General features: G+C 35.5%; 3 protein-coding genes across 3 annotated transcripts; all 3 read left to right on the top strand.

Moving 5' to 3' along the window:
- LOC104725566 (nuclear transcription factor Y subunit C-8-like) lies at nucleotides 6,550-7,191 on the top strand. Its single transcript, XM_010444237.2, has one exon. It carries the CDS (start codon nucleotides 6,567-6,569, stop codon nucleotides 7,098-7,100), a length of 534 nt encoding a protein of 177 aa, XP_010442539.1. The 5' UTR covers nucleotides 6,550-6,566; the 3' UTR covers nucleotides 7,101-7,191.
- On the top strand, nucleotides 17,972-20,020 carry LOC104728770. Its single transcript, XM_010447706.1, has 2 exons — nucleotides 17,972-19,547; nucleotides 19,638-20,020. Exons 1-2 carry the CDS (start codon nucleotides 17,972-17,974, stop codon nucleotides 20,018-20,020), a joined length of 1,959 nt encoding a protein of 652 aa, XP_010446008.1.
- On the top strand, nucleotides 25,216-25,910 carry LOC104725565 (nuclear transcription factor Y subunit C-6-like). Its single transcript, XM_010444236.2, has one exon. It carries the CDS (start codon nucleotides 25,241-25,243, stop codon nucleotides 25,769-25,771), a length of 531 nt encoding a protein of 176 aa, XP_010442538.1. The 5' UTR covers nucleotides 25,216-25,240; the 3' UTR covers nucleotides 25,772-25,910.

Here is a 25,910-nt window from a genome sequence, read left to right as displayed (position 1 = left end):
TTCATCGACGACATCCTGGTATATTCTAAGAGTCTCGAAGCATGCAGTGCATTTGAGAGAGTTTCCGGAGAAGCTGCGGGAGCAATAGTTGTTTGCCAAGTTGAGCAAGTGTAGTTTCTGGCAGCGAGAGATGGGTTTTCTGGATCACATTGTGTCTGCAGGTGGAGTTTCTATAGATCTGGAGAAGATTCAGGCCATCAATGATTGGTCTAGACCGCATAATGCCATGGAGATCAAGAGTTTTCTCGGGTTGGCAGGTTATTACAGGAGGTTTGTGCAGGGGTTTGCGAGCAGGGTATGACCGATGACTAATTTGACAAGGAAGGATGTCCCGTTTGTTTGGTTACATGAGTGCGAGGAGGGTTTCACAAGCCTGAAGGAGATGCTGACTACTACCCTAGTGTTAGCATTGACAGAGCAGGGGGATTCCTATGTGGTTTATACATATGCATCTAGAGTTGGTTTGGGGTGTGTGTTGATGCAGCATGGGAAGGTTATTGCATACACTTTGTGGCAGTTGCAGAAGCATGAGGACAATTATCCTACTCATGATTTGGAGATTTGGAGATCTTATCTTTATGGTGTGAAGGTACAGGTGTTTACATATCATAAGAGCTAGAAATATATATTTACTTAGCATGAGCTGAATTTGAGGCAAGGGCGATGGATAGAGCTGGTGGCAGATTATGATTTGGAGATAGCCTACCACCCAGGTAAGGTTAAATTGGTTGCAGATGCTCTGAGTCAGAAGTGGGCAGCTTCGGCTCAGGAGCAGGACATGGATTCTCTCGTAGGAGAGATCAGTGCATTGAGGTTGTGTGCTATATCTAGGGACCGTTGGGTTTGGAGGCGGCTGATGGAGCAGATCTTCTAACAGAGTGCGAATGGCTCAGGAGAAGGATGTGGTGCAGGTGAATGTCTCTCGAGTTGCTGATTCAGAGTATCTGGTTTCTGCCAATGCTACCATACTTTTGCATAGTCGGATCTGTGTGCCTAAGGATGAGGAACTGAGGCAGGAGATCCTGAGAGAGGCTAATGTGAGCATATTCTCTATTCATACAAGAGCGACCAAGATATATCGTGACCTCAAGCGGTATTATCACTGGGTCGGGATGAAGAAAGATGTAGCTAGTTGGGTCGCGAGGTGCGACGTCTGCCAGCTAGTGAAGGTTGAGCATTAGGTTTCGGGCGGCTTGCTGAAGAGTTTGCTCATCCCGGAGTGGAAGTGGAACATTATCATGATGCACTTTGTTGTAGGTTTGCTAATGTCTCAGACCTATGATTCGATTTGGGTCATTGTGGACAGGTTGACTAAGTCGGCACATTTTCTGGCCATAAAGAAGACCAATGGAGCAACGGTCTTGGCTAAGAAGTATGTGAAAGAGATAGTCATGTTGCAAGGGGTGCCAGCGAATATAGTGTCTGATAAAGATTTCAAGTTTACTTCAGTGTTCTGGAAGGCATTTCAGGCAGAGATAGACACTAAGGTGCATATAAGTACAACCTACCACCCCCACATAGATGGACAGTCATAGAGGACTATCCAGACGTTGGAGGATTTGTTGAAGATGTGTATGTTGGATTGGGGTGGCCATTGGGAAGATCGCCTGAGCTTGGTAAAGTTTGCATACAACAACAATTAACAAGCGATTATCAGGATGTCTGCTTATGAGGCATTGTATTGGAGGCCATGTTGTACACCATTATGCTGGACTCAGGTGGGGGATAGGAGCATGTACGGGACGAGTTTTGTTCAGGAGACCTCAGAGAAGATTCCGGTTCTGAAGCTGAACATGAAAAAAGCTCAGGATCGGTGGAGGAGTTATGCTGATAGGAGGAAGAGATATCTTCAGTTTCAGGTGGGAGATAGAGTGTACCTCAAGATGGCCATGTTGGGGGATCCGAAGAGGTCATTGACAAATACTAAGTTGAGTTCAAGGTACATGGTCCATTCAGAATGATTGAGCGGGTGGGACCGGTAGCATATAGCAGGAGTTGCCTGATGTTATGCGCACTTTCCACAAGGTCTTCCATTTGTCAATGTTATGAAAGCTGTCTCCGCGAGGATGATCAGTTGTTGGCTAAGATTCAAGAAAATATTCATCCCAACATGACTTTGGAGGCAAGACCAGTGAGGGTCCTCGAGAGGAGAGTCAATAAACTTCAGAAGAAGAAGATTCCTATGATTCCTTTGATGAGAGACCTATGGGACTGTGACGGTGTTGAGGAGCAGAGTTGGGAGCCAGAGGCAAGGATGAAGGCAATGTTCAAAAAGTGGTTCGAGAAGCAGGTCGCGACTTGAGCTTGTCTAAACTGGTCCCAGTCATAGTCCATGGCTGGAGCGGGAATTGAATATTTCAGCCCATCTCTCTTGTTACTTGGTCACTTAGGGGTAGTTGGTTGTGTGACTAAGTACCAATATATTTTGGTGTTCGGGATACGAGTTTCTGTGAGGCTAGGTTAAAATAGGAAAGTTTCCTGAAGTGGAAGTTTACAGAAATGGAAGGTACTTAAAATGGAAAGTTTTATTTAAGTTAGAAATTTTCCATTTTCAACGGTTATGAGCCTGGATGGGGCTTGTGTAGCCTTCGTGACAGACTTTTGAATCATTATGTAGCCCATGTGTGGCGGTCTTGTGAGATGTGTGTGGCTTTTGTGGTGGGTTGTTTAGCCAATTGTGTGGCCTTTGTGGCAGGCTGTTTAGCCAATGTTGCTTGTTTAGGCGGTCCTTCAGGATGTATGGTATTCGTGATGGTCTTTCGGGACGTGTGGCTTGTTTAGGCAATCCTTCGGGATGTGTGGTCTTTGTGATGGTCCTTTGGGACAAGTGGTCATTGTGACGGTCCTTCGAGACGAGTGGTCTTCGTGACGGTCCTTTGGGATGTGTGGCCTTGGTGGCGGTCTTTGTTAGGACAATTATTTGACCTTTGTGGCGGTCCTGTTTAGGACATTTGTTGGCCTTAGTGACGACCTTTGTGGCATGTTGATGATCCTTGTGTGGTCATGAGGTATTCCAGAAAGAAAATATGTGGTTGGTAGGATATTTTGATGTTTTACGCGAACCACGGGAGGGAAACCTGGTTAGGGATAAGACTCAGACGTGATCAGAATTGTTTGCTCTAAGGAAAGTTGGTCCTGAATGACTCTTGGGGGACTTTAGTTCTCCTAGTGCCTTCATATTCTAAGACTTTGTGGCTTGTGAGTTTGACCGGTATATCAACTTCGGATGAGGATCCGGGGGCGCACTATAGGATGGCAACCCGAGAGACGAATATTGGAACTCCTTATATAGTATGGCATGTGATCTTAGGTCCGATGAGGAGCCAATAAAACTCAAGGTCAAGACCTATGAGTAAAGAAAAGTCCAAAAGTCGAGAGCAAACGATGCTTGGAACGTGAGTCTATTGGCTATAAGTGACCTTCGTAATTCCGTCAACTACAATTACCTTCCGAATTTTCTTGTAGAACCCTCTTATTGATTGACCAAATGAAATGAATAGATACTTGAATCTACCATCACAATCAATATCATAATTTGTATGCGTACCAGGATTCGCCTCTTTTAGCATATGCAAGTATTTTAAGTATCTTAGCAAAACTTTTCTCTGGGATTCCTCTTACTCCGTTAACTACATACTCACGAGATTCCCAAGCTTGGGTATAAGTTAGCTCACATCCATTCTCCATACGCATAATATTAATGATGTCATTGGGTTTAGGTCCCTCCTTGACACCTTCATAATTATGTTTGATGAGATTCCAGATTGTTCTTAATGAAGGTGTTCTACCAAATTTTGTTTTCCTTAAATGAGCACAAGTATGGCTACCCACATACTTGTTGATTTTCCAACACGTAGACCCTTCTAAGCACTCAGCACGAATACGCCAATTGCAAATATTATCAATACAGCGTATACACCATAATCTTGTACCAGATTTAGTAACTCTGTAATCGAAGTTATACTTCATCGTAAAAATTTCTAAACTTGCCTGTAAAGCTTCCTTGCTTTTGAAATATTGCCCCTTCTTTACCATAGAATCAACCATCATAGATCTAGCACCAGCACCAACTTCAGCGTCCTTAGAAGTTATGAAGTTACAATCATTCGGTTTTGCTTTGCTCACAACTTTTTGCTGCTTTTTATGCAGGAGACCGTCAGCGCCTTCCTCACTTGAATCGTTTGGTTCCTTATTCAAATCAATATTGCTTCTATCATTCACCGTAGCTTTAAACGTCACACACAACCGTATGTTATTCTTCATTCTCCAATAAGCAACAAAAATTTTCACTTGGAGATCATTCATCATAACAACTGGAAGAGAATCAACACTGAGATCAAAGGGTAAATAACTGAATTCCACATCAACTATATTTTGTTGTATTTCATAGTCTTCCAAAACTATCATCTTTAGCTCTTCAAGAGTTGAATTGGCTTGAAAAGTAAGAAGTATCCCACATTTTTCTTCATCAACAATAAATCTCCATTCATTTTGGCCGATACATCTCCATATACCACATGTTACATAGATTTGCAACATATTGCAAAATGAACTCTTCAATGAAAGAACAAAAAATTTAGGTTGACAAGCGTAGGAAAGTGACAAAAAGAATGAAAATATCTCCCTTAAACCTAAGGTAATCGATTAATAATGTTTTCAGAACATGTTTTCTAAACGTGTTAGAACGTAATATTAAAAATATATATGATTTGCATAATTTCGGGATTACGTAAATATTTTGTTTCCTTTAATTTAGGATTGAGTTTCCTTGTTTAACATAAGTCTAGACTTTGTAGAATATACTTTCTAAATTAGAATATAATATCTTCATAATATATACAGTTAGTAGAAGATGTATTCTAAATGTTGCAGAACAATTTTTTGTCAATATTGAAACACCACATTTTCATCAAAAACATCTTTAGACAACCTCTTTCTCATTTAGTAATTTGTTTTTAGTGAATTTCCCTTTTAAAATTGCTTAAAAGTTAGTTTCATTTTTTTAAAGGATAGTTTAGGCATAATTGATAATTTACGGTATAAAGCATAATGGGACAAACTGAAGAAAAAACGTCCTTTACAAATTTGTTTCAAAACATCATTGTAGTTTGTTGTTTCTCAAACTTACTTTCTCCTATGCATGATTGTGATGGTTCTTCGATTTCCCTCTTAATGTAGTTTCGTTTCTCAAACTTAGGGTTTTTCTTTTCTTTTTGTGAAAGATGGTGAATATCATACGATAAAATCTGTGCAGCAAAACATAAAGATATTTCCAAATCAAGGATAATAAGAAAGTAAACTTCCTATTCTTCTTCATCTTTATTCGGTTTACTGTAAACCTAATTCTATCATTATCTTATACTACAGGTACATTACCAGCTGTTTCATACAAAATCCCCCTTCAATCGGCAGTAGGAAAATTGTAGATTATATAATTTTTATATAATGGTTTTTTAGCTTAATATTTTAGTACAATTGAATTATATAGATTTAAATTTTAATTTAAAAAGTGAATCACTCTATGGTGTCTTTGAAGAAAAACCCTTTCTGACTCTCTTTCTTCCTATTGGAGGTGCCACCTATGTCAAGATATTAACTAATTACGACTTACTTTAGTGACTATGTTTTATTAAAAAATCAAATTAATCTTCTTTCTTACAATTAATAAGTGTTTTATTATTCCATGTATTCAGATAAATAACTCCATCCCGATGATAGATCCTAGTATCCTACACTTCTGTTCTAAATTAAGTCTTGTTTAAGGTTTTGATACTCATACTAAAAAAATGCCTTTTTATTTTGTTTTGTTAATCGTGTGTATGATTGTAAATATTTTCTGGAATATTATCATTTGGACTAATGTAATAATACATAGAATAATGATATACATTTAGTCGCTACAAAATAACGCTTGCGGGTGAAATCCATTGAAAAATATGAATAACGAACATTTCCGTAATAAAACTTATGAACGAAATAGTCGCTACAAAAATCTCAAAATAAACATCTACAGATCCATATAGCTCATGATATTTTCCAATAGAAAAATAATAGAAACCACAAATTTCATACTCATCAACCAAGTATTAAAATGTTAGTATTGGTCAAAATGCATAAATTACTGTATTAAATAGTACTGGCATAGTTATTATAACAATAGAGTATGGATTGGCTAACCAATACTTTTTTTTATTAGAAAAATACATATATAACAAGAAAATAGTTCGTAGAGCTAATTTTTACCTTTCATTTTTATAGAGAAAAAATATATATATATATATATATAGTTATATTTCTAATTTCTTTACATATTTCCTTATTCAATAATTAAAAAAAAAAATCCCCTTAATTGGTATACACTTTAAGTAAATATAAATCACTTTCTTTTTATTAGAAGATACATTTGAACAAAATCATAAATGGGTAATGATTACATATCAGTGACAAGTTTCGCTAATTCCCACCCCACCATATCTTGTATACACTTCAGTTTTCCTTTATATATGTGCACCAGCTCCCATCAAAATCTCAACCTTCAAACCAGAAAAACCTTTAAAACTGTGAATATGGAGAACAAAAGTAACCAGCCGCCCCAAGATAACCCGAAGCTAAAACGCTACTGGTTAAATAAGATGGAAGGTGACTTAGATTTCAAGAATCATGAGTTTCCCTTGGCTAAGATAAAGAGAATCGTTAAGTTTGATCCGGATGTGTCTATGCTCGCAGCTGAGGTTGCTGTCGTCTTCTCGAAGGCCAGTGAAATGTTCATCATGGATCTCACCATGCGTGCGTGGAACCATGCCCAGGAGAACAAACACACAACGATCCGCGGACCAGATATAGCCGCCGCAGTTGGTCGAACGTTCAAGATGGATTTTCTTCTTGATGTTGTCCATGAGGAGGAGGAGCCCAAGGCCAAGCCAGATCACGAAGATGGAGAACTGCCACCGGGAATGGTGATAGGAACTCCTGTTGTTGATGGTAGTGGGATATTCGGTGACGTACTGGAGTCGTGGCCGGGAACTTGGACCGTGGCGCCTGGTGAGGGTCCTGTGGGAGAGGATGTGCCTGGGGGAAGTGGAGGAAATGGTGGAAATTAATATTTCGATTTGAGTTTGTATCCGCATTTGGAAGGATTTTAACTTTTTTTTATGGTTGTCGTTGTGAAATGTTATGTTTTATTTATTTATTTTTTTTTTGTGGTTGAATGTTAAATGTTATGTGTAGTCTTTCATGTCAGTCTAATGGTTTATGCATATTTGCTTCATATAAATTTATGCATACAATGTCTTCAATTATTACTCATAGAAACATAACCTTCTAGTGATCCTTCTAATTAATTTATGCATACAAATATAAGCGTATTGGAGACTCTATATATCACTAATTGTCCCTGTTCAGAACTCTGTGTGTTTGCAGTCATTATAAAGGCAACAAGATACCGAGATCTAGCAATGACAAACCTAATTTTGAAACCTTAGATCTGTTTGAAAAAAGTTTCAGCTTGTTTTCATATGGTGAATCCTGCTTAGTTTTCTAACGGAATTTCGTGAGAAAAACGGTTTATTTTGATCTTAATCTTTCAACGAAATTTGGCAAGCTTTAAAGAACTTTAGTTTACAACTTATCTATTCAATTATATTATGATTTTATCACCATTTTACGATTTGGTACTTGGTTCTTATTCACAAGTACTTTTCATATATATGGATTTTAACCAATTTTGGCATTTTTGTGTTATGTTTTATGGCCTTTAATTTGTGTTAGATTAAGTTTTAGGATCTAACCAAAAATATTTTCCAAAACCTAAAGCCGGTTTAATTAGTTTTTCCAGCTTCTTAATTATCAACGGCATTAGTATGCAAATTTATTTGATTTTATTATGCAACTACATTTTGGGTGTCAACTCTATACTGATTCAAACCGTCAATTCGTTGTTACAGGTTTTTTAGATAAAACATAAATGAATTGTATATAGTTATATCTGTTAAACATATTTTTAAAATGAACCCCAAAATCTTAAACATCTATATTAATCACATAATAGAATCATAAAGAGGATTAAAGTAATACATTCACTCATTATAGAAATGATGTTTTCCTGAATGGTTTTTTTTAATGGCTTGAAGACTTGAAAAAAAAATCTTAGAAGATCTTTAGGTGGAAGATGAGGTTTCTCTTCCCTTTCCTCTAAACTTTTTTCTTTATATGTTGTTTTGTTCTTGTGATGATTTATGATGGAACAAACCATCTATTTATAGGAGAGAAGAAGACCTCACTCCTCGTAAGGGTTTTGTCTTCTAATTTAATATCAACCATCCATCATAGTAGAGATGAAGACATTGATGACAAGTGTGAGGACAAGTGTCTAGCATTGCTTCTCAATCTGTGTTCATTGAACATAAACACAACATGCAACTTAACACTTGTCCTCTTATAAGCTTTAGCATGGGGAAAACAGCTAAAATCAATCCCAACTATTTACTAAACGCTTTTTTATACCTAAACTTCAACACCCTGCAAATAACAACCTGAACTGTGTTAAAATTCAAATTTGCTACCTAAACTATATAAAATGTTGTCAATTTCAACCTCTGTTCGAACAATGTTAAATCAGAGTTTAATGATGTTGAGTCAGACGGTCTGTGACTTCAAAGTAGCACTGGGACTAACCAAAACTATGTCGTTTTGGTCATTTTTGGGTATTTTCTAGCAAGAAATGACCAAAAATGAAGTCTCACAACACACCCGAAAACGGACTCCAATACTCTATTTTTTGTCAAACGTTTTGTTTCTTGCCACAACACACCTAAAAATAACCAAAACAACTTAGTTTTGTTCCCAGTGTCATGTGGATGACACAGATCGTCTAACTCAACATCGTTAAACTCTAATTTAACATTGTTCGAACATAGGTTGAAATTGACAACATTTTATATAGTTTAGGTAGAAAATTTGAATTTTAATATAGTTCAGATTGTTATTTGCAGGGTATTGAAGTTTAGGTATAAAAAAGCGTTTGGCAAATAGTTGGGGTTGATTTTGGCCTTTTTTCCTTTTAGCATGACATGTAGCTTAGCACTTGTCTTTATAATCATAAACATGACATATAGCTTAACACTTGTCATTTTGGTTACCAAATGATTATTAAAAACAAAATATAACAAATCCAATTAAATAACCTACTAACTATACGACCACATTCATGGGTAAGAAATAATTATTTTTTTACATTCTCCCACTTTGTCGTTAGTATAATGGTTATATTCGGGAATCATAAGGTCGGCATAATATGTTATATTTTCTTTTGGTCGTTAGTATATGTTATATCTCCATGAAATGGCACCTCCACCAAGGAGATACACATAAGCCGAGAGTACATTGCCTAGAATCTTCATATCCACCAAAATCTGAGTCTGAAAATCCAACCATTTGTGGATGTGTTGATTAGTTTCTTGTTACCTTTAGGTATCTCAAAACTTTCTTCGCATAGCTTTCCAATGAGCAAGTCCTGGGTTACTCTGAAATCTACCCACCATTCTGAAGGGTAGTACAAAGGGTTATCCATCCAAATGGTTGTGATGTTAGTAGATAAGATATGATCAGAACAATGCAAGTCGAGCTAAGCAATGGTGTGGGTTTTTGACTATCAACCTAAGGAAAATAAAAAGCAAATAAAAACAAGAACCACACAACATAAGTACATGATGCAAGCATTCGAGTACCGGATCGAGTGGGTGGTCGGATAACTGAAGAATCAACAACACAAAGATGAACAACTCGAGGGTTTACAAGAGGTTGGTGATCGAGTACCAGTTCGGGTAAAGGATCGAGTTATAGACGAAAGGCTTAAACAATCAAATACGAAAGCTCTAAAGGATAGGGTAATTGACTCATAAGTGTTCCTGATCAATTTGGGATGTCTCACATGTCTCAAGAAAAATATTCCCTAGACAATGAATCTCTAAACCTTGCAAATCCACTCTCGTGGTAAAAACAATCAACCTTAATCATTCCCCTACCTAACTCTCGTTGGAGAAACATGACTAAGCAGGCTTTAAAATCTGATTCATTATTGTCAATAAACTCTTTACACATCTAATCTCTTAGGCTAAGTGAGTAAATCTCTAGTATTGGTTGGTTCAAGCATTTCAACAAACATCTCTCGATGGCAAAACACCCTAGATCTAATCTCAACCTCTCGGTCTGAAACTATCATTAAGCATACCAATCTAGAAAGGAATTTTCATAAAAACAATCAACCTAAGACATCCTAATCGATCAAGAACACATACTCGCCTATCCCATCCTTAGAAACCTTGATTCATTGCTCAGAAACAATATGAAAACAGCAAAGAATATGAATTACATTGAATAAAAAGGAAAACTGAAGTAATGAAAAATACAGAACGCAAATGAAAAAGTAGTTAAAAGAAGTAAAAATAAAATCCTAACAAAGCTTGAAAATAGTAAAATCTCTCTCTCTCTCTCTCTCTCTCTCTCTCTCTCTCTCTCTCTCTCTCTAGATTCGTGAGTGTTTGCGGCTCTCCTTTGGCGAGAAGAAAGAAGGGGGTTTAAATATGGAAACCCCTTTGACCTAATTGTCCAGCTCTGCCCGAAGGTCTGCACGAGGTTTTGATCGGGTAGTTCCTCGTGTAGGGCTTCGGATTGTTCTTCCTGTGCTCGGATCCTCTTTGATCGGGTTACGGTTCGGACTGTTCTTCTCGCACGATGGCTCCATCGGGTACATGTTTGGGTTTTACCTCATTTTTGCCCTTTTTGGGCTCCAAAGCACCTGTTTTCATCCAAAATGCACAAATGCAGCAATGCAGCACCCTAAGTAGCCTAAATGCAAATTCCTAAGGTTAAGAACCTAAAAATGCTAAGGTTAGGGTATAACTCTTAGTCTCATGTAGTAGACAAAGATCATTACTGGTTAATAAGATATCATCAACATACAATACAAAAAATATGAACTTACTCCCACTGATCTTGAGGTATATACATGGATCCACAACATTTTCTTTGAAACCGAATTTCGTGATGGTTTCATCAAACTTTAGATACCATTGTCTCGAAGCTTGTTTCAGTCCATATATTGATTTCTTCAATTTGCAAACCATATCTTCCTGGCCTTCGATTATGAATCCTTTAGGTTGGCACATATAGAATTCTTCTTGCAAGTCTCCATTAAGAAAGGCAGTTTTCACATGCATTTGATGGAACTCGAGATCATACTAAGCTACTAATGTCATGATAATTCTGAGAGAGTCTTTTCTAGACACAGGTGAAAAAGTCTCACTATAATTGATGTCTTCTTTTTGACTAACCCTTTGGCTACAAGTCTGGCTTTATATCGTTCTACATTGCCATTAGAGTCGAGTTTGGTCTTAAAGATCAACTTACACCCGACTGTTTTGTGTCCATCAGGCAACGTAACGATGTCCCAAACTTCATTCTTAACCATCGAGTCTATTTCATCTTTACAGGCATCAATCCATTTATTAGAATTAACATCTTTTATGGCTTTTGAATAAGAAATCAGATCTTTAATGTTTTCTTCTCTAGATTTTATTTGATAAATCACAAAGTCATCAGAAATAGCAGATCTCCTCGTATGAGTTAATCTTCTTAATAAGAAATATGTCCTACGCATTTATGCCACAAGAAATATGAGTCATCATTACATGTTTTATTTTTAAGTCTTTTTTCAGAATACAAGGAGAGATGTGTCTCATAAGGTTGATTAGCCAGTTTTAACATATAAAGACCATCAACTAATATTCCAGAACCAATTCGTTTAGAGTCAGAAATATATTAAAACAACCATCTCCTTGAGTAGATTTAAAACCAGCCAAATCAAGTTTGCTTACAGAAACTAAATTACGGGAATAGATGGAACATAAAGAGTGATATAAATCGAGACAAAATCCACCATCTAAAATGAGACGATAGGTGCCAACAGCTTCAACTGGTGCCTTGTCTTGAATTCCCATCAGTAAGTAGTTTTCACTTGAATTTATGGTTGGATCGTAAGTGATATGTATATATTTTACAATCTTTCATCATGCATTTGTTATTCATTTTGTTCTCTTAACTCATTGTTTTGCATTGTTTTTAGTCTCTTTTGCATAATATGCATATCTAGGTAGTCTTTGCATTGGCCTTGCATACATCTTGCATATTGGAGTTATTTCAGTTGTTTAGGAGATGTCCAGACTATTGGAACCAAATGGAGGTTGAGACATGCGGCTCGACCAAGCATGCCCGGAATAGACGTCATGCGACTCGAGCGACGCTCCCGAAGGAGAAGCAATGTGACTCGACCGACATGCGACTTGGACGCACTACCAGGAAGAAGCACCAGCACCCCACTCGATCCATCATGCCTGGAATGGATGTCATCCCGCTCGACCGACAACGCCAGTTATCCGACTTCATCCACCTCTTTGATCGAGTCGAGTGAAGATATTTCCTTGGGATTCAGCCTTCGATGTCTTCATCAAAGTTGTAGGTAATTGAGTCAGATTTCCAATGGAGTTTATTTCAAGCCAATCAGAGGTATGGTTCAAGAGTTATCATCGTTTTAGTGGATGCGTATACACCCGTCTCACACGCTTCAGGAGATTTCCAAACCGACTCTTTGCCTTGTCGTTTTAAGTTTTAGGAATTTACATGTTTTTACTATAAATAAATTTTGTTAAGTCTTGGCCTGAGACATCTTTTATCTAGTTTTGTTCTTTTCCTTAAGGTTTTACCTAGCCACCTAAAACGTTTGGAGACTTTGTAATCCGACATCTTTGAGTTTATTCAGTTTTTGCATTTGATTTCTTCTACAAATTTGTTCTTCCCATTTTTATCTATTAATGATGTTTGATTCAATTTTTTCTGATTTTGTATCGTTGATGATGATTTCTAGATCCGAGTAGTGTTAGAGTTCTTGAGGATGGGATAGATTAGGTGGAGGATCTTAGGATGTAGGGTGTTTAAGCTTTGATTTGTATGATTCCCTTCTGGACTAGAGTTAGAAATACTAGTTTATCTCTGATCAATTGGAACTAGGGCTTAGACATTTCCACACCCAAAAGGAAATTTCTGACCAACTAGTGCCCGAGACTTACATTCCTAGTCTAAGAGATTAGTTGTCTAGGATGTTCGTTAACGTGAAGGAACTTGTTTGGCATGCCTGCTTGATCATGTTTCTTTAGCGAGAGCTAGGTTTGGAAGTGGTTGAGTTTGAGTAGCTTCTGTCAAGAGATTGGATTAAGCTAAGTAGTGATGTTCATTGTTTAGAGATAGTTTGCTTGTTGCATTTTAAACACTCTATAGACTAGGATACTCCACCGACATCAATTACTCTCATCCTTATGACTTCTTTCTTTCTGATTTTTATTGCATTCCTGAGACTGTTTCGCTTCTTGCTGTTTAGTTCATGTTTAGACTCATTTCTATTTTCATTCATTTTCGCTTCTTGTCATGCATTCTCGTTTCTAGTTGTGTAACTCATTTCCGTTTTGCATTCTAATCATTCTAGGATAGTTAGAGATAAAACCACTCTTTTAATTGGCTTGACTTGTGATTGCTTGATTGCATCTTGATTGCTTGATTGCATCTTGATTGCTAGCAACATCCTATTTGGATTGACACCTTAAGTACTATAACACATAAGGTTAATTGAACCTACTAGAAGACACAAAAGTCCTAGTATCAGTAAGGAATCCCTGTACGGAATTTGTTACATGTACATTAGCACCGCTATCAATCCACAAAGTTTTGGAAGAAACATGAGTAAGATTAGATTCAAAAAAGCTTATAGAACCCATAGGATTACCTTTCTTTTCAAACCATTCTCTTATTTTAGGGCAATCTTTCTGAAAATGTCCAACCTTTTTACAAAAGTTCCACCTGTAATCTTTCTTTGCATTTTTCTTTGGATTAACTTGATTGAAATCGTTCATTGTGGGTTGTGTTATTTGATGGCTCTTTTTATGTCTTTTCCCAACTTTAGGTCCAGATCCTTGAACATAATGAGAAACTTTAATGCCTTCCCGACCAAGTCTAGTCTCCTCTTGGATTAGTTTATAAGCAAATTCATTAGATGTCTACCTTTCATCAATTGCATTATAATTGATCTAAAATGATCCATACCGAGGAGGTAGTGAATTTAGGATAAATTGGACAAGAAATGAATCGTCCACACTCATTTCTAAATTCTTTAGTCTAGCCGCAAGGTTGGTCATCTCAATGCAATGTTCATGTATAGACCTTGTCCTATCATACTTAATGGTTGTAAGAACTGCCATAAGTTTCCCTACAAGGGATTTGTCTGCAGTCTTAAAACGCTCTTCTATAGCTGCTAGATAAGCTTTAGATTTATCTGCATCTGAAAGGGAAGTTTTAATATTGCTAGCTATAGTCATTTTTAAAAACATCATGCTTAGTCTGTTCGCTTTCTCCCAAGCTTTATGGAGAGCCTTTTCTTCTTCAGTACTAATTATATAGTTAAGAGATCCGGCTCTTCTTCACGAAATGCCAAATCCATATCTAATACTCCTAATGTGATCTCAACTTTCTCTTTCCATTTTGAGAAGTTGTTCCAGCTAAGATCGGAACAATAGAGACCATAGATGACAAACTAGCAAGAAATGATGTTGCGATTTATAGATATAACAAGCTTTAATTGAGGTTCAAAATTTAAACAACACATTAACAGAAATTATTGAATGCATATGACTTCAAATTATAATGCTCATATGGGTAGTCATTATAACATATGCTAATGTCATAGCTTTCAGAAATTTTTTTCGAATGATGTTTTAGATTAATTGAGCTATCTGTGGATATACTTAATTAACTCACATACAAACATTCTAATAAATTATTGATCATATGTCAATAGTCTACATGTGAATAGCTAATTAATACATTAACATATTAATTTTTAAATATTTTGGTTTTCTATTTGCAAATCATTATAAAGATAAACCCATTATGGTGATATCAATTTCTTAATTATGCACATTAAGAGAAACCAATCTTTTATCACTTAGAATTTTTTTTTAATTTAAACAAAGATTGTAACTTGAAGCTTAAATCAAACAAAAATTCAAGTGTACAAACATCATAACTTAAAGCTTTAATTTTCAGTTCTTTAAACCATAAATCTATTATTCTTAATGGATTAATTAGATGTTCATAACCATAAGCTCTGATACCACATATTTAACATATTTTCAACATAAACCCTAAGATCTTAAACATCTATATTAATCACATAATAGAATCATAAAAAGGATTAAAGTACTAACTCCACTCATTATAGAAATGATGCTTACTTGAATGATTTCTTCTTCTTTAATGGCTTGAAGACTTGAAAATAAACTCTTAGATGATCTTTAGGTGCAAGATAAGGTTTCTCTCCCTTTTTTTATAAACTCTTTTCTCTATGTGTTGTTTTGTTCTTGTGATGATTTGTGATGGAGCAAACTATCTATTTATTGGAGGGAAGAGGACCTCACTCCTCATAAGGGTTTTGTCGTCTAATTTAATCTCAGCCATTCATTATAGTAGAGACTTGAGATGAAGACATTGGTGACAAGTGTGAGGACAAATGTCTAGCATTGCTTCTCAAGCTTGGTTCATTGAACCTAAACAAAATATGCAACTTAAAACTTGTGCTTTTATAAGCTTTAGCATGACATGTAGCTTAACACTTGTCTTTATAAGGATAAGCATCACATATAACTTAACACTTGTTATTTTAGTTACCAAATGATTATTAAAAATAAAATATAACAAACCCAATTAAATAACATGGACAGGAAATAATTATTTTCTTACAATATCATCATATAAGGTTGAAATTGAGATTAAAAGAAATATATTATTTAGAGCTAGGGAAAATATATATGGATCTATAGATTTTAAGCTCACTATTTAACGAATATTACCGAGCAACCCACATTTGAATCACCCAGATTAGTCAAAGAAATAGGAAAACGAAAAACGTAAAGGGAAGTTACAAACTCAAAACCACTGGTTGCAAATGAAATAGTTGCTCAAGAACCATAAGGTAGATCCTAATCACAATATATTTAACTGTAAGAAAAAAACTAAAAGATAACCGTTAAACTGCAGTTATAGATATAATTAAAAACCAAGGATTGTAAACAAATGATGTATGCCTTGTAATTGTTACATAGTGATTGACTGCTACAAATATTATCAATTAGTGTGACAAGACAACAATAATATCTCGTACTTGGCATCAAACTAGACATGTACATTTAATTTAAAAGGATACCCCAGGAAGCAAAAATACAAAAAGAGAAACAAAACCCGGCACAATTAAAAAAAAAAAATGTAGAAAGTGAAATTCAATCCCAAGATCATCTGCCAAATTGAACACTACTAACTTCAAAACGAGGAAAACATCGGCCAACTAGTAGTGGCGGACCAGAAGAAAATTTTAGCGGGGGTCAATAATTGTTTTTAAACAGTTGTGATTGAAAAGAAAGAAAAAAAAGCAACTTGTTGGTGTGATATTGGAGGATCGATCTTAGGTTAGGAGAGTCATACTTAGAAGAAAACCAACATTGCTGCGGATACGTTTATAATTCACATGCAAAATGACTTATTTCAATAATTTACCCAGGTCAATTGACCCACCTATTTCAATTGACCCACCTATCTAAAGTTCCAAATATCATCAACTGTTTTGGTTTAGACTTAAGAGTAGAGATACTCTGGTTACCTTTTTAGATATTATTAAAAAAAACATTCTTTAGTCAAAAGTACATTTTCTTTAAATTAGAAAAGAAATTAAAAAAAAACTTAAATATTAATGATACTATTCTACAAAATGAGATTTTGTTTATGGAAACAATATAAAGTCGAGAAAGGAGTGTTTTGACTGAAGGGGAAAAATGACTAGGCATATCTGATTTGTCAAGGTAGAAAACATTGTAAAATTTACACCATAAATCTCATAATCTCTCATATGCATGCACTAACCCCCATTCATCATCCTATAAATTTGATCTCTCAAAACGTTAAAGAAGAAGAAGAATAGAACAAAATCACCCACAAGTCATATCCTATAAATTTGATCTCTCGAACGAGGTTTTTCTAACTTCAACGTCACAGAATAAGAAGAAGATACGAACAAAATCACCCACAAGTCAGAAGCTGTTCTTCCCATCTCACTCTCAACGCAGAGGTATAGTTTCTTGACCGTGCATATCGTCTTTTGTTCTCTTTAGCTCTTTAGATTAATATGTGCTTTAGATTAATATGTGCTTTGTATCTTGCTCGTTTGTAAATNCTCTCTCTCTCTCTCTCTCTCTCTCTCTCTCTCTCTCTCTCTCTCTCTCTCTCTCTCTCTCTCTCTCTCTCTCTCTCTCTCTCTCTCGGTCTAAATTTTTTGGGGATACCAGATTTTAGAAAATGTTGTTTTGGTCTGTCAATTTATTTGATCACTGGTTTATGTTTGTGGTAGAATAAATGAGATCAATCATGGTAAAGCCTTTTAGAACTCTTTGAGTTTGCAGATGTATGTTACATTTAAAAAAAAAAAAAAATCTGTTTTTTCAACGGATCTCACCCCCAAACTCTAACCCTACGTTATTATGGAACAAAATTTCGATCGATTATGTATCTAAGAATTCATAAATAATCTTAAGGGATCTATCTCAAGCTTTATTATATTTAACGAACTTTTGCTCCAAAACAAACTATTTCAACATCTCTTTCCATCACTTATAGTTGCATAGATTTGGTATTGTTAATTATCTATGTTGCCTTTACTGGGTAAAGTTGGTCTAATGGCTTGAAGATTTGATTTACGTTGAATAATGAAACTTGTACTTTGAGAAAAAGCTTTCCCACTTTCTGCTTTTAGCATTATTTAAGTATCGGCACTTACAATGTCTATCTCTTGTATAGGATCTATTTCTACGAAGAGATTCTACAAATGGACGAAGCAAGGATCCAAGAAGAAGCTAGAAGAGCGAAAGCGACAGCTGTGGAGATGTTTAATGCTGGTGCTTTAAATGCGGCCAAAGAGTTTGCGGTCAAGGCAATGACTCTTGATCCTAATCTTCTTGGTGTTGTCCGTCTAAATGCAGTTCTTGACGTGCATATGGCTTATGAGAAGAAGATCAATGGTGAAGTTGATTGGTATGGTATTTTATCAGCAGACCCATCCGAGGATATTGGAACAGTTATTGCACGTTTCATCACATTATCTTCAACCATTTTCTCTGACATTGACGACTCTATTGGTGGCACTGATGAAGCAACGAAAATACTTATGGATGCCTATAGACACATATCTGAAGAAAAGAACACGCAGGTTCGTGAGAGACCCGAAGCTCAACCTTCATCAAGAGTTCGGTTTGAAAATGCTGATTCTCCATCGGGAGTTACTAGTCCTGTAAACCAATCAGGGATGATAAATGGAGGAGAAAGAAAACGAAAGGAGCCTTTATCAACAAATGAGCTTCATGCTCCTCAGTGTAGAAGAATCAGCGAAGACGACGCAGGGATCAGAGGTGATACGCACGTGCTTACTCCAAGTTTGGTTCAAATTGCTTTGGATGCTACGGAGACGAGTCTTGACATGTATGTTCCCGCTTCTCATCAACACATGAATAATGGTGCATCGTCTTCCGGAACAAAAACACTTCAAGAGGAATGGGAAGAAGAGAAAAGAGTAAAGGGTATTAGTGAGGAGGACCTTGATATGGTAGATACGAGTCTCCTAGATACTGAATTTAACAATGTTCCAGCTCATGAATTCTACAATTTTGATGAAGACCTGATGGAAGATTCTCAATGCAACAGCATCGGTGCAGCTGCCGAAACATTTCAAGACTCCAACAATGGTGATGAAGGGGAAGGAGTAGAGATTGTTAAAGAGGAGGAGGACCCTAATGTGGTAGATACGAGTGTTCCAGATCATGACTTCTACAATTTTGATGAAGACCTGATGGAAGGTTCTCAACACAACAACAACGTTAGTGCAGCTGCCGAAACATTTCAAGACTCCAATAATGGTGATGGAGGGGAAAGAGTACAGATTGTTAATGAGGAGGAGGAACCTTATGTGGTAAAAACGAGTGTCTCAGATCCTGACTTGTACAATCTTGATGAAGACCTGATGGAAGATTCTCTATGCAACAACATTGGTGCAGCAGCTGCCGAAACATTTCAAGACTCCAACAATGGTGAAGAAGGGGAAGGTCTAGCGATTTTTAATGAGGAGTACTATGACCCTTATGAGGTAGATATGAGTGTCCCAGATCCAGACTTCTACGACTTCGACCAAGATCGAACCAAAGATTCCTTTCAAGAAAACGAGGTATGGGCTCTTTATGATGAATATGGAATGCCAAGGATTTATGCACTGGTGCATAAGGTTGTCTCTCGGGAACCGTTTAAGCTGCGCATGTCTTGGCTTAACAGCAGGAAAAATGACGAACTGGGTCCAATGAGATGGATCGAATCATGTTATTACAAGACGAGCGGAAACTTCTCAATTGGGAAACGCATCAAGTACGACACGCTGCACTCATTCTCACATAGAGTCGAGTGGCAAAAAGGTGATAAAGCATTGGTGCACATATATCCGAAAAAAGGAAATGTGTGGGCACTGTTTAAAAACTGGTCACCGGCATGGAACCTCTACACTTCACCGGAAGAAATGAACCATTACGATATGGTACAAGTGTTGGAAGATATTGATGACGAAGGAAGTGTGGAAGTTGCACCACTTGTTAAAGTCGCAGGACTCCGCACCGTATTCAAAAAGTATCCATCGTGGAAGATTTACCCTAGAGAAGAACTCTTTAGGTTTTCTCATCAAGTGTCTTTTAAATTAATTACTGGTGAAGAAGGTCCGGATGCACCAGAAGGTTGCTTGGAGCTTGATCCAGCAGCTATGTCACCGGATCTTCTCAAAGTTTTCACTGTGGAGGAGATGAGAGAAGTTGAAAATGCAATGGAAAGGAGAGCAAGCTGATGAGGTAGTGGAAAAATATTAACAATGTTATAGTTGATTATGAAACATATGGAAAGCTTGAAATGGAAAGTAACAACGAGGTTTGTTGTGTGCAGGTGTACAAGGGGATATATAAGAGGAGAATTCCATAGTGGAGATCCACTTTTTTATCTTTTATGTTTTTTTTTTTTGTTGATTTAAGAAACTTAATTGAAGCTGAGTCCAGTATTAGTATGGTACTGATTCAGTGGCTTTACCTTTAAATTTTTATTTTTGTTTCATGAAAGTTGTTGGAATAACTATTGTATCTTGATGCTGGGTTTTCTGATTGGAATGAAACTTTGATTTTATGTTTAATATTCAAAAGAAATTATTGAAGAACAGCAAAATTGTTTAGACCTTAATATTTGTTCCATGAGAATATTTGTTTGTGTCAAGTATAGCGATACTATTTTGACATGTGTGAAAAGAAAATTTATTTAATAATTATAGGAAAATTAAAAAAAATCTTTAAAATAAAAGGATTATAATTAATATTTTTGAACCTAAAATATAAAACCAAAAGTAATCTATTAGGAAAGTTATCTATTAAATTACTAATTTCGATAGGAAAACATGTGCAATTAATAAGGAAAATATTTGCAATTTAATTGCAATTATTATTTATTATAATCATATTGTAAAAATAAATTTATACAGAAAAGTGATTAAAGTATGAAAAGGTTTAATGTGTTAAAATTAGTGATTAACATAATGTAAGAAAAATAAGATAATCAAAATAAGAAATTAATGTAATTTTCTTAAGTTTTTCAATCGGTGAATGATTTGATAGCGTATTCAATATTATGTTATTATATAAACCTTGGTTTTCAAAGTTAGTAACTCATGTGATCGCGACACATGTCAATTTAACAATTAAAGATTTTGTCTTGTGTTATACAAAAACTTTGTTTTAACATATTTTTAAATTATAAGAAATTAAAAATTTTAACAATTTAATAAATATAAAAAGATAGTTCATATATGAGTAAAAAATAAGATAGTTTATATATGTATATAAAAAATAATACTAATTCTAATTTTAAGATGCTAATTCTTTAAGAAAAAAAATTAAGAAAATTATACAATTACTTACTATAATATCATAATTAAATAAATTATACTGTCAATTATTAAGGTCTAAATATTAAGGACTTTGAAAACTAAGGTTTGTTACTTAGTGGGGGTTATTGGTTTGAGATTTGAATAGAGTTTTAAAGATTTTAAAAGTTATGTAGAATATGTTGTTATTAGATTAAGATTTTGTTTAAGTCTGTTAAAGTTTAGTGTTATTAGTTTGTGATTTGTAAAAAGTCATTTAAAATCTTAGCAAATTTGGGTTATTGGATTCAAACTTTTATAAAGTCATTAAAAGTTTTGTGTATTCAATTAAAACAAAATAATCTATGATTGTTAATGAGTTCAATTATTATGTTATCGGTTCATGATTTTAGACACTTTTTTACAAAATAAAGTCATGGAAAGTATCACAAAAATACAAGGATTGTTTGGAAGACTTTACAAGATTTTAGAAAATTTAGAAAATTAATCAACAAAACTCTTTAGCAATCTTTAATAATCTTTCATTTATTCACTTTTAATGATTTTATTAAACTCTTCAAAACTCTTCATAAATTAGAATCCAATACCAGTGAGAATATTTGTTTTTGTCAGTCTCATACTCACATAGTAAGGACTGTGGTATCTCCATCCGTGCAAAACTTTTGAGAGTTCCCATTTTATTCATTTCGTAACTTGTAGAACTGTAGTGAGCTAGCCAAAGACTATGGTATCTCCATCCGTGCTAGAGACCTGCTTAGTAGTGACCTTCGTACCTCTTCTATATTGATTGTTGAGAAAACAATTCTTGCATGGATAGGAAGTGATGAGTTCTCTGAGCGAGCGTTCAGCAAATCCCGTCCTTGCTTTTCTACGACACAGCAATATAATTATAAACGTTCAGGAACAAGAGCATTACACATTCACATCACACCGTAAACATGTTCAAAGTTTTGACGCGTTGTTTGCCAATAAGTATTTTTATCGAGTTGTATTTACTATTATATAATTTAGGCATGTTATTAATTTTGCTAGTGATTTTAATACTGGGTTTTGAAGTATATAAAAAAACAAAAAAAAAGTATTGTTATTTTTTAGTTTTTGTGGGGTTTGAAATATAAGAAATAGAAAATACAATCGATTCTAAAACATATATGGAAATGGGACGCATTATTTATTTATAAAAATGCTTTATAACATCAAAATTAACTTTTGTAGAAATATAAATTGGATTGCTACTCATGTTGATGTTCAGGAAGCAGATGCTAAACATTGATCTCAAACAAACAGTTTGGAAACTACCTATAGCTCCGAAACTAAAACACTTCCTATGGAGATGTTTGTCGGCGGCTCTTGCTACAACAACACGATTGAGAACCAGAAAAAAATCGATTCGTTTAGAGACTATGGAAAACAAAAAAATAGAAGTTGAATTGTCGTATTATTGATCAAAGTCTCGAGCTCAAATACAAGAATTCAAGTAACAACAAATTAATCTATAAACCCTAGCCGCGTTCTAGATTTGAGTCGTGTGTCTTGTGTTCTAGGTTTCTTGCTTTGCTCTCGATCCCCCCTCTCGTGGAGGCCGCTCTCCTTTTTATATAGAGATATTTTTACCCTAATCCCTTAGGATATGTCTTGGGCTTGCCGACTCTATCTGTGAGAGGGTCGGTCATTAGACTCTTGGCTCACTGGTAAAGTCGGTCATTAGACTCTTGGTCCATTAACAGATTCAGTCATGTGACTTCCGGCCCATTGACGAAGCCAGTCGTGAGATTCTCGGCCTATTGACAAAGTCAGTCGCGAGATTCTCGGCCTATAGACAAAGTCAGTCGCGAGATTCTCGGCCTGTAGACAAAATCAGTCATGAGACTCTCGGCCTATTGATAAAGTCAGTCACAAGCTCTTGGCCTAGTGACAACGTCGATCACGTGACTCTCAATCTATTGACGAAGTCAGTCACGTGATTTTTCTCTTAGTAGATTGGCAGACTTGTGTTGACTTTGTCATGTAGAATATAAGTTGACTCTATCCAATATCTTCGCGAATATTCTCTATGCTTCTCCTGATTTACCAAATTTGTCGAACTAACCACGAAATTTATTTATTTAATAGAGAAGATAAAATTATACCCAACACAGCTAATCTGGTTTGTTAACTATGTTGTTATGGGGATGAGACAATTAATCATTTGCTTTTCACTTGTCAGTTTGCAGAAGCAGTATGGCGATGTTCCGCTGTTAACTTGGACAGGCAAATGTTTTTCACTGATGACTTTGAAGCAAATCTGTGTATGTTACTCCAATTCAACAACAGAAGATTGCCCCGCTTAATATACAAAAACTTCCCTTCTGGATGATGTGGCTTATTCGAAAATCTCACAATGATTTTATCTTTGGAAACAACCGTTCTCCACTCTCCGAAGCAAAAAAAAAAAGATACACAAAGCAAATGAATGGTATGAAGCTACGGGTACACCAACAGAGAATATTCCTACAACTAGTTACTCTTTTGACTTGCCAAATAGAAGAATAATGTAACATTGGAATTCCCCTCCCACGGTTGGCTAAAATGTAACTTTGATAGCGGCTTCATACAAGACAGATTTACCAACTCAGGTTGGATAATACGAGACAACAATGGACAGATGATTCTTTCGGGTTGTGTGAAACTACAACAGTCACATTTTTCTCTTCATGCTGAAGCTTTGGGTTTTCTCCATGTTCTTCAAGGGGCGTGGTTTCAAGGATTTCGTTATGTTAACTTTGAAGGCGACAATTTGGAACTTACCAATTTAATCAATACAAGGAAAGATCACCGTAAGATATGTACCCTACTCTATGATATACGGTTTTGGATGTCCAAATTACCATATTCTTCGTTGGGACATGTTCGTCATGAAGAAAATAAGGCTGAAGATAAACTCTCTCATTATGCTTCTTTGATGAACTCTATGTAACAAATCTTTGATGTAAACCCAAGCTGGTTGACTGACAGTTTGCATTACTCTTATTCCAATTAATAAAGATAGATGTTATATATATATATATATATATATATATATATATATATAAAGTGTGCTCAATACATTTTCGGTGTTTATTTAGATTATTCTTTATATTTCAAAATTATATATATACTCACACGAGTGGTTTATACGAAGATTTTTCCCTTCGTATAAACCACTAGAAAAATATGATCATATAGCTTAAAAATCTTTGTATAAACCACTTGTGTGAGTATATATATAATTTTGAAATATAAAGAATAATCTAAATAAACACCGAAAATGTATTGAGCACACTTTATCTTTATATATATATATATATATATATATATATATATATATTTTAACATCTATCTTTATTAATTGTGTGTATTTGTGCCACAACAATTTGTGTCTCTAAATTTGTAGCAAATTTGCTTCAATTTTTTTCCGTTGCTATTTGTAATTTTTTAGTTACGTTTTGTAACTAATTAGCTACAAAATTTATTATTTAAATTTTCGTCACTAATTTGTAACTATTTGTAATTAATATTTTGCTATTATTTTGAATTAAATCATAGAATACTAAAAAAAATATAATGTAGATTTTGTTTGCCGAAAAATATGTTAAATTCTAAATTTGTATAACTATACAGATAGAAAATTAAATGTACACAAGTTTTGCCAAAAAAAGGTGAATTTTTTTTTACGTTTCACTATGAGAAAATCCTTTTTTTAGTAAAAAAAATTTACTTTTCAATCTTATAGGTTAAGAAACATATACCTTTTAGCTTCTTTTTTTTGTTGTGCAACACATATACCTTTTAGCTTTTCCTTATTATTTCCCTCTTTTTAGAGTATTTCATAGTTAAATTTTTTTGTTTAAAATTACATCTTAATTTGCTTAAGTAAAAAAACAAAATTTCACTTTACTCTTTTTGCCTTTTATAATACCAACCAGTCACACACATAAGACTATTATTAGTACTAAATACTCTAAAGAAAAAATTAAATGTGTCAAGATTTCATTTTGGACAAAATATTGTCTGCTTCGAAGCCCACTGTATCCATCTACGCGTTAGGTTTCCTTTAAATATATGCAAACCCTCTCATCAAAATCCTTCAGACTACAAACAAATCCCTAGAAATTGTAAAGAATGGAGAACAACAACCAGCCACCACCGTCGTACTCGCAGCCGCAGCCGCCGCAGACGGAATCATCCAACCCTCACATACGTGACTACTGGATTGAGCAGATGGAAAACGTCACAGATTTCAAAAACCGTCAGCTTCCATTGGCACGAATAAAGAAGATTATGAAGGCCGACCCTGATGTGCACATGGTCTCAGCCGACGCTCCGGTCCTCTTCGCCAAGGCTTGCGAGATGTTCATTATGGATCTCACGAACCGCTCGTGGCGCCATGCCGAGGAGAACAAACGCCACACGCTTCAGAAATCGGATATATCCGCAGCAGTGGCGGGCACTTATACCTACGACTTCCTTCTCGATGTTGTCCCTAAGGACGCTGATCCCGGCTTTGCGCCTATGCCACATCCCGACGGTGTACCGCAGTATTATTATCCACCGGGAATTTATCCGTCGCCGCCGACGCAGGCGTGGCCCGAGGAGGCTGGTGAGGGAGAGGATGAGGCTGAGGGGAGTGGAAGAAACGGCGGTGGAAACTAGGGTTTGAAACCGCCTTTGTGGTGATTTGAAGTTTGGTTAAGTATTTTAGGTTTTTAAATTGGTGGGATATGTTTTTCATGTGAATATGGTTTCGGAATCGTAAACAATGTGGAAGGCAAATAATTTATTTTTAGTTTTT

Source organism: Camelina sativa, chromosome 11, assembly GCF_000633955.1.
Source record: "Camelina sativa cultivar DH55 chromosome 11, Cs, whole genome shotgun sequence".
Lineage (NCBI taxonomy): Eukaryota > Viridiplantae > Streptophyta > Magnoliopsida > Brassicales > Brassicaceae > Camelina > Camelina sativa.
The sequence above is the reverse complement of the archived record's forward strand: the minus strand, read 5'-3'. Positions and strand labels throughout refer to the sequence as shown.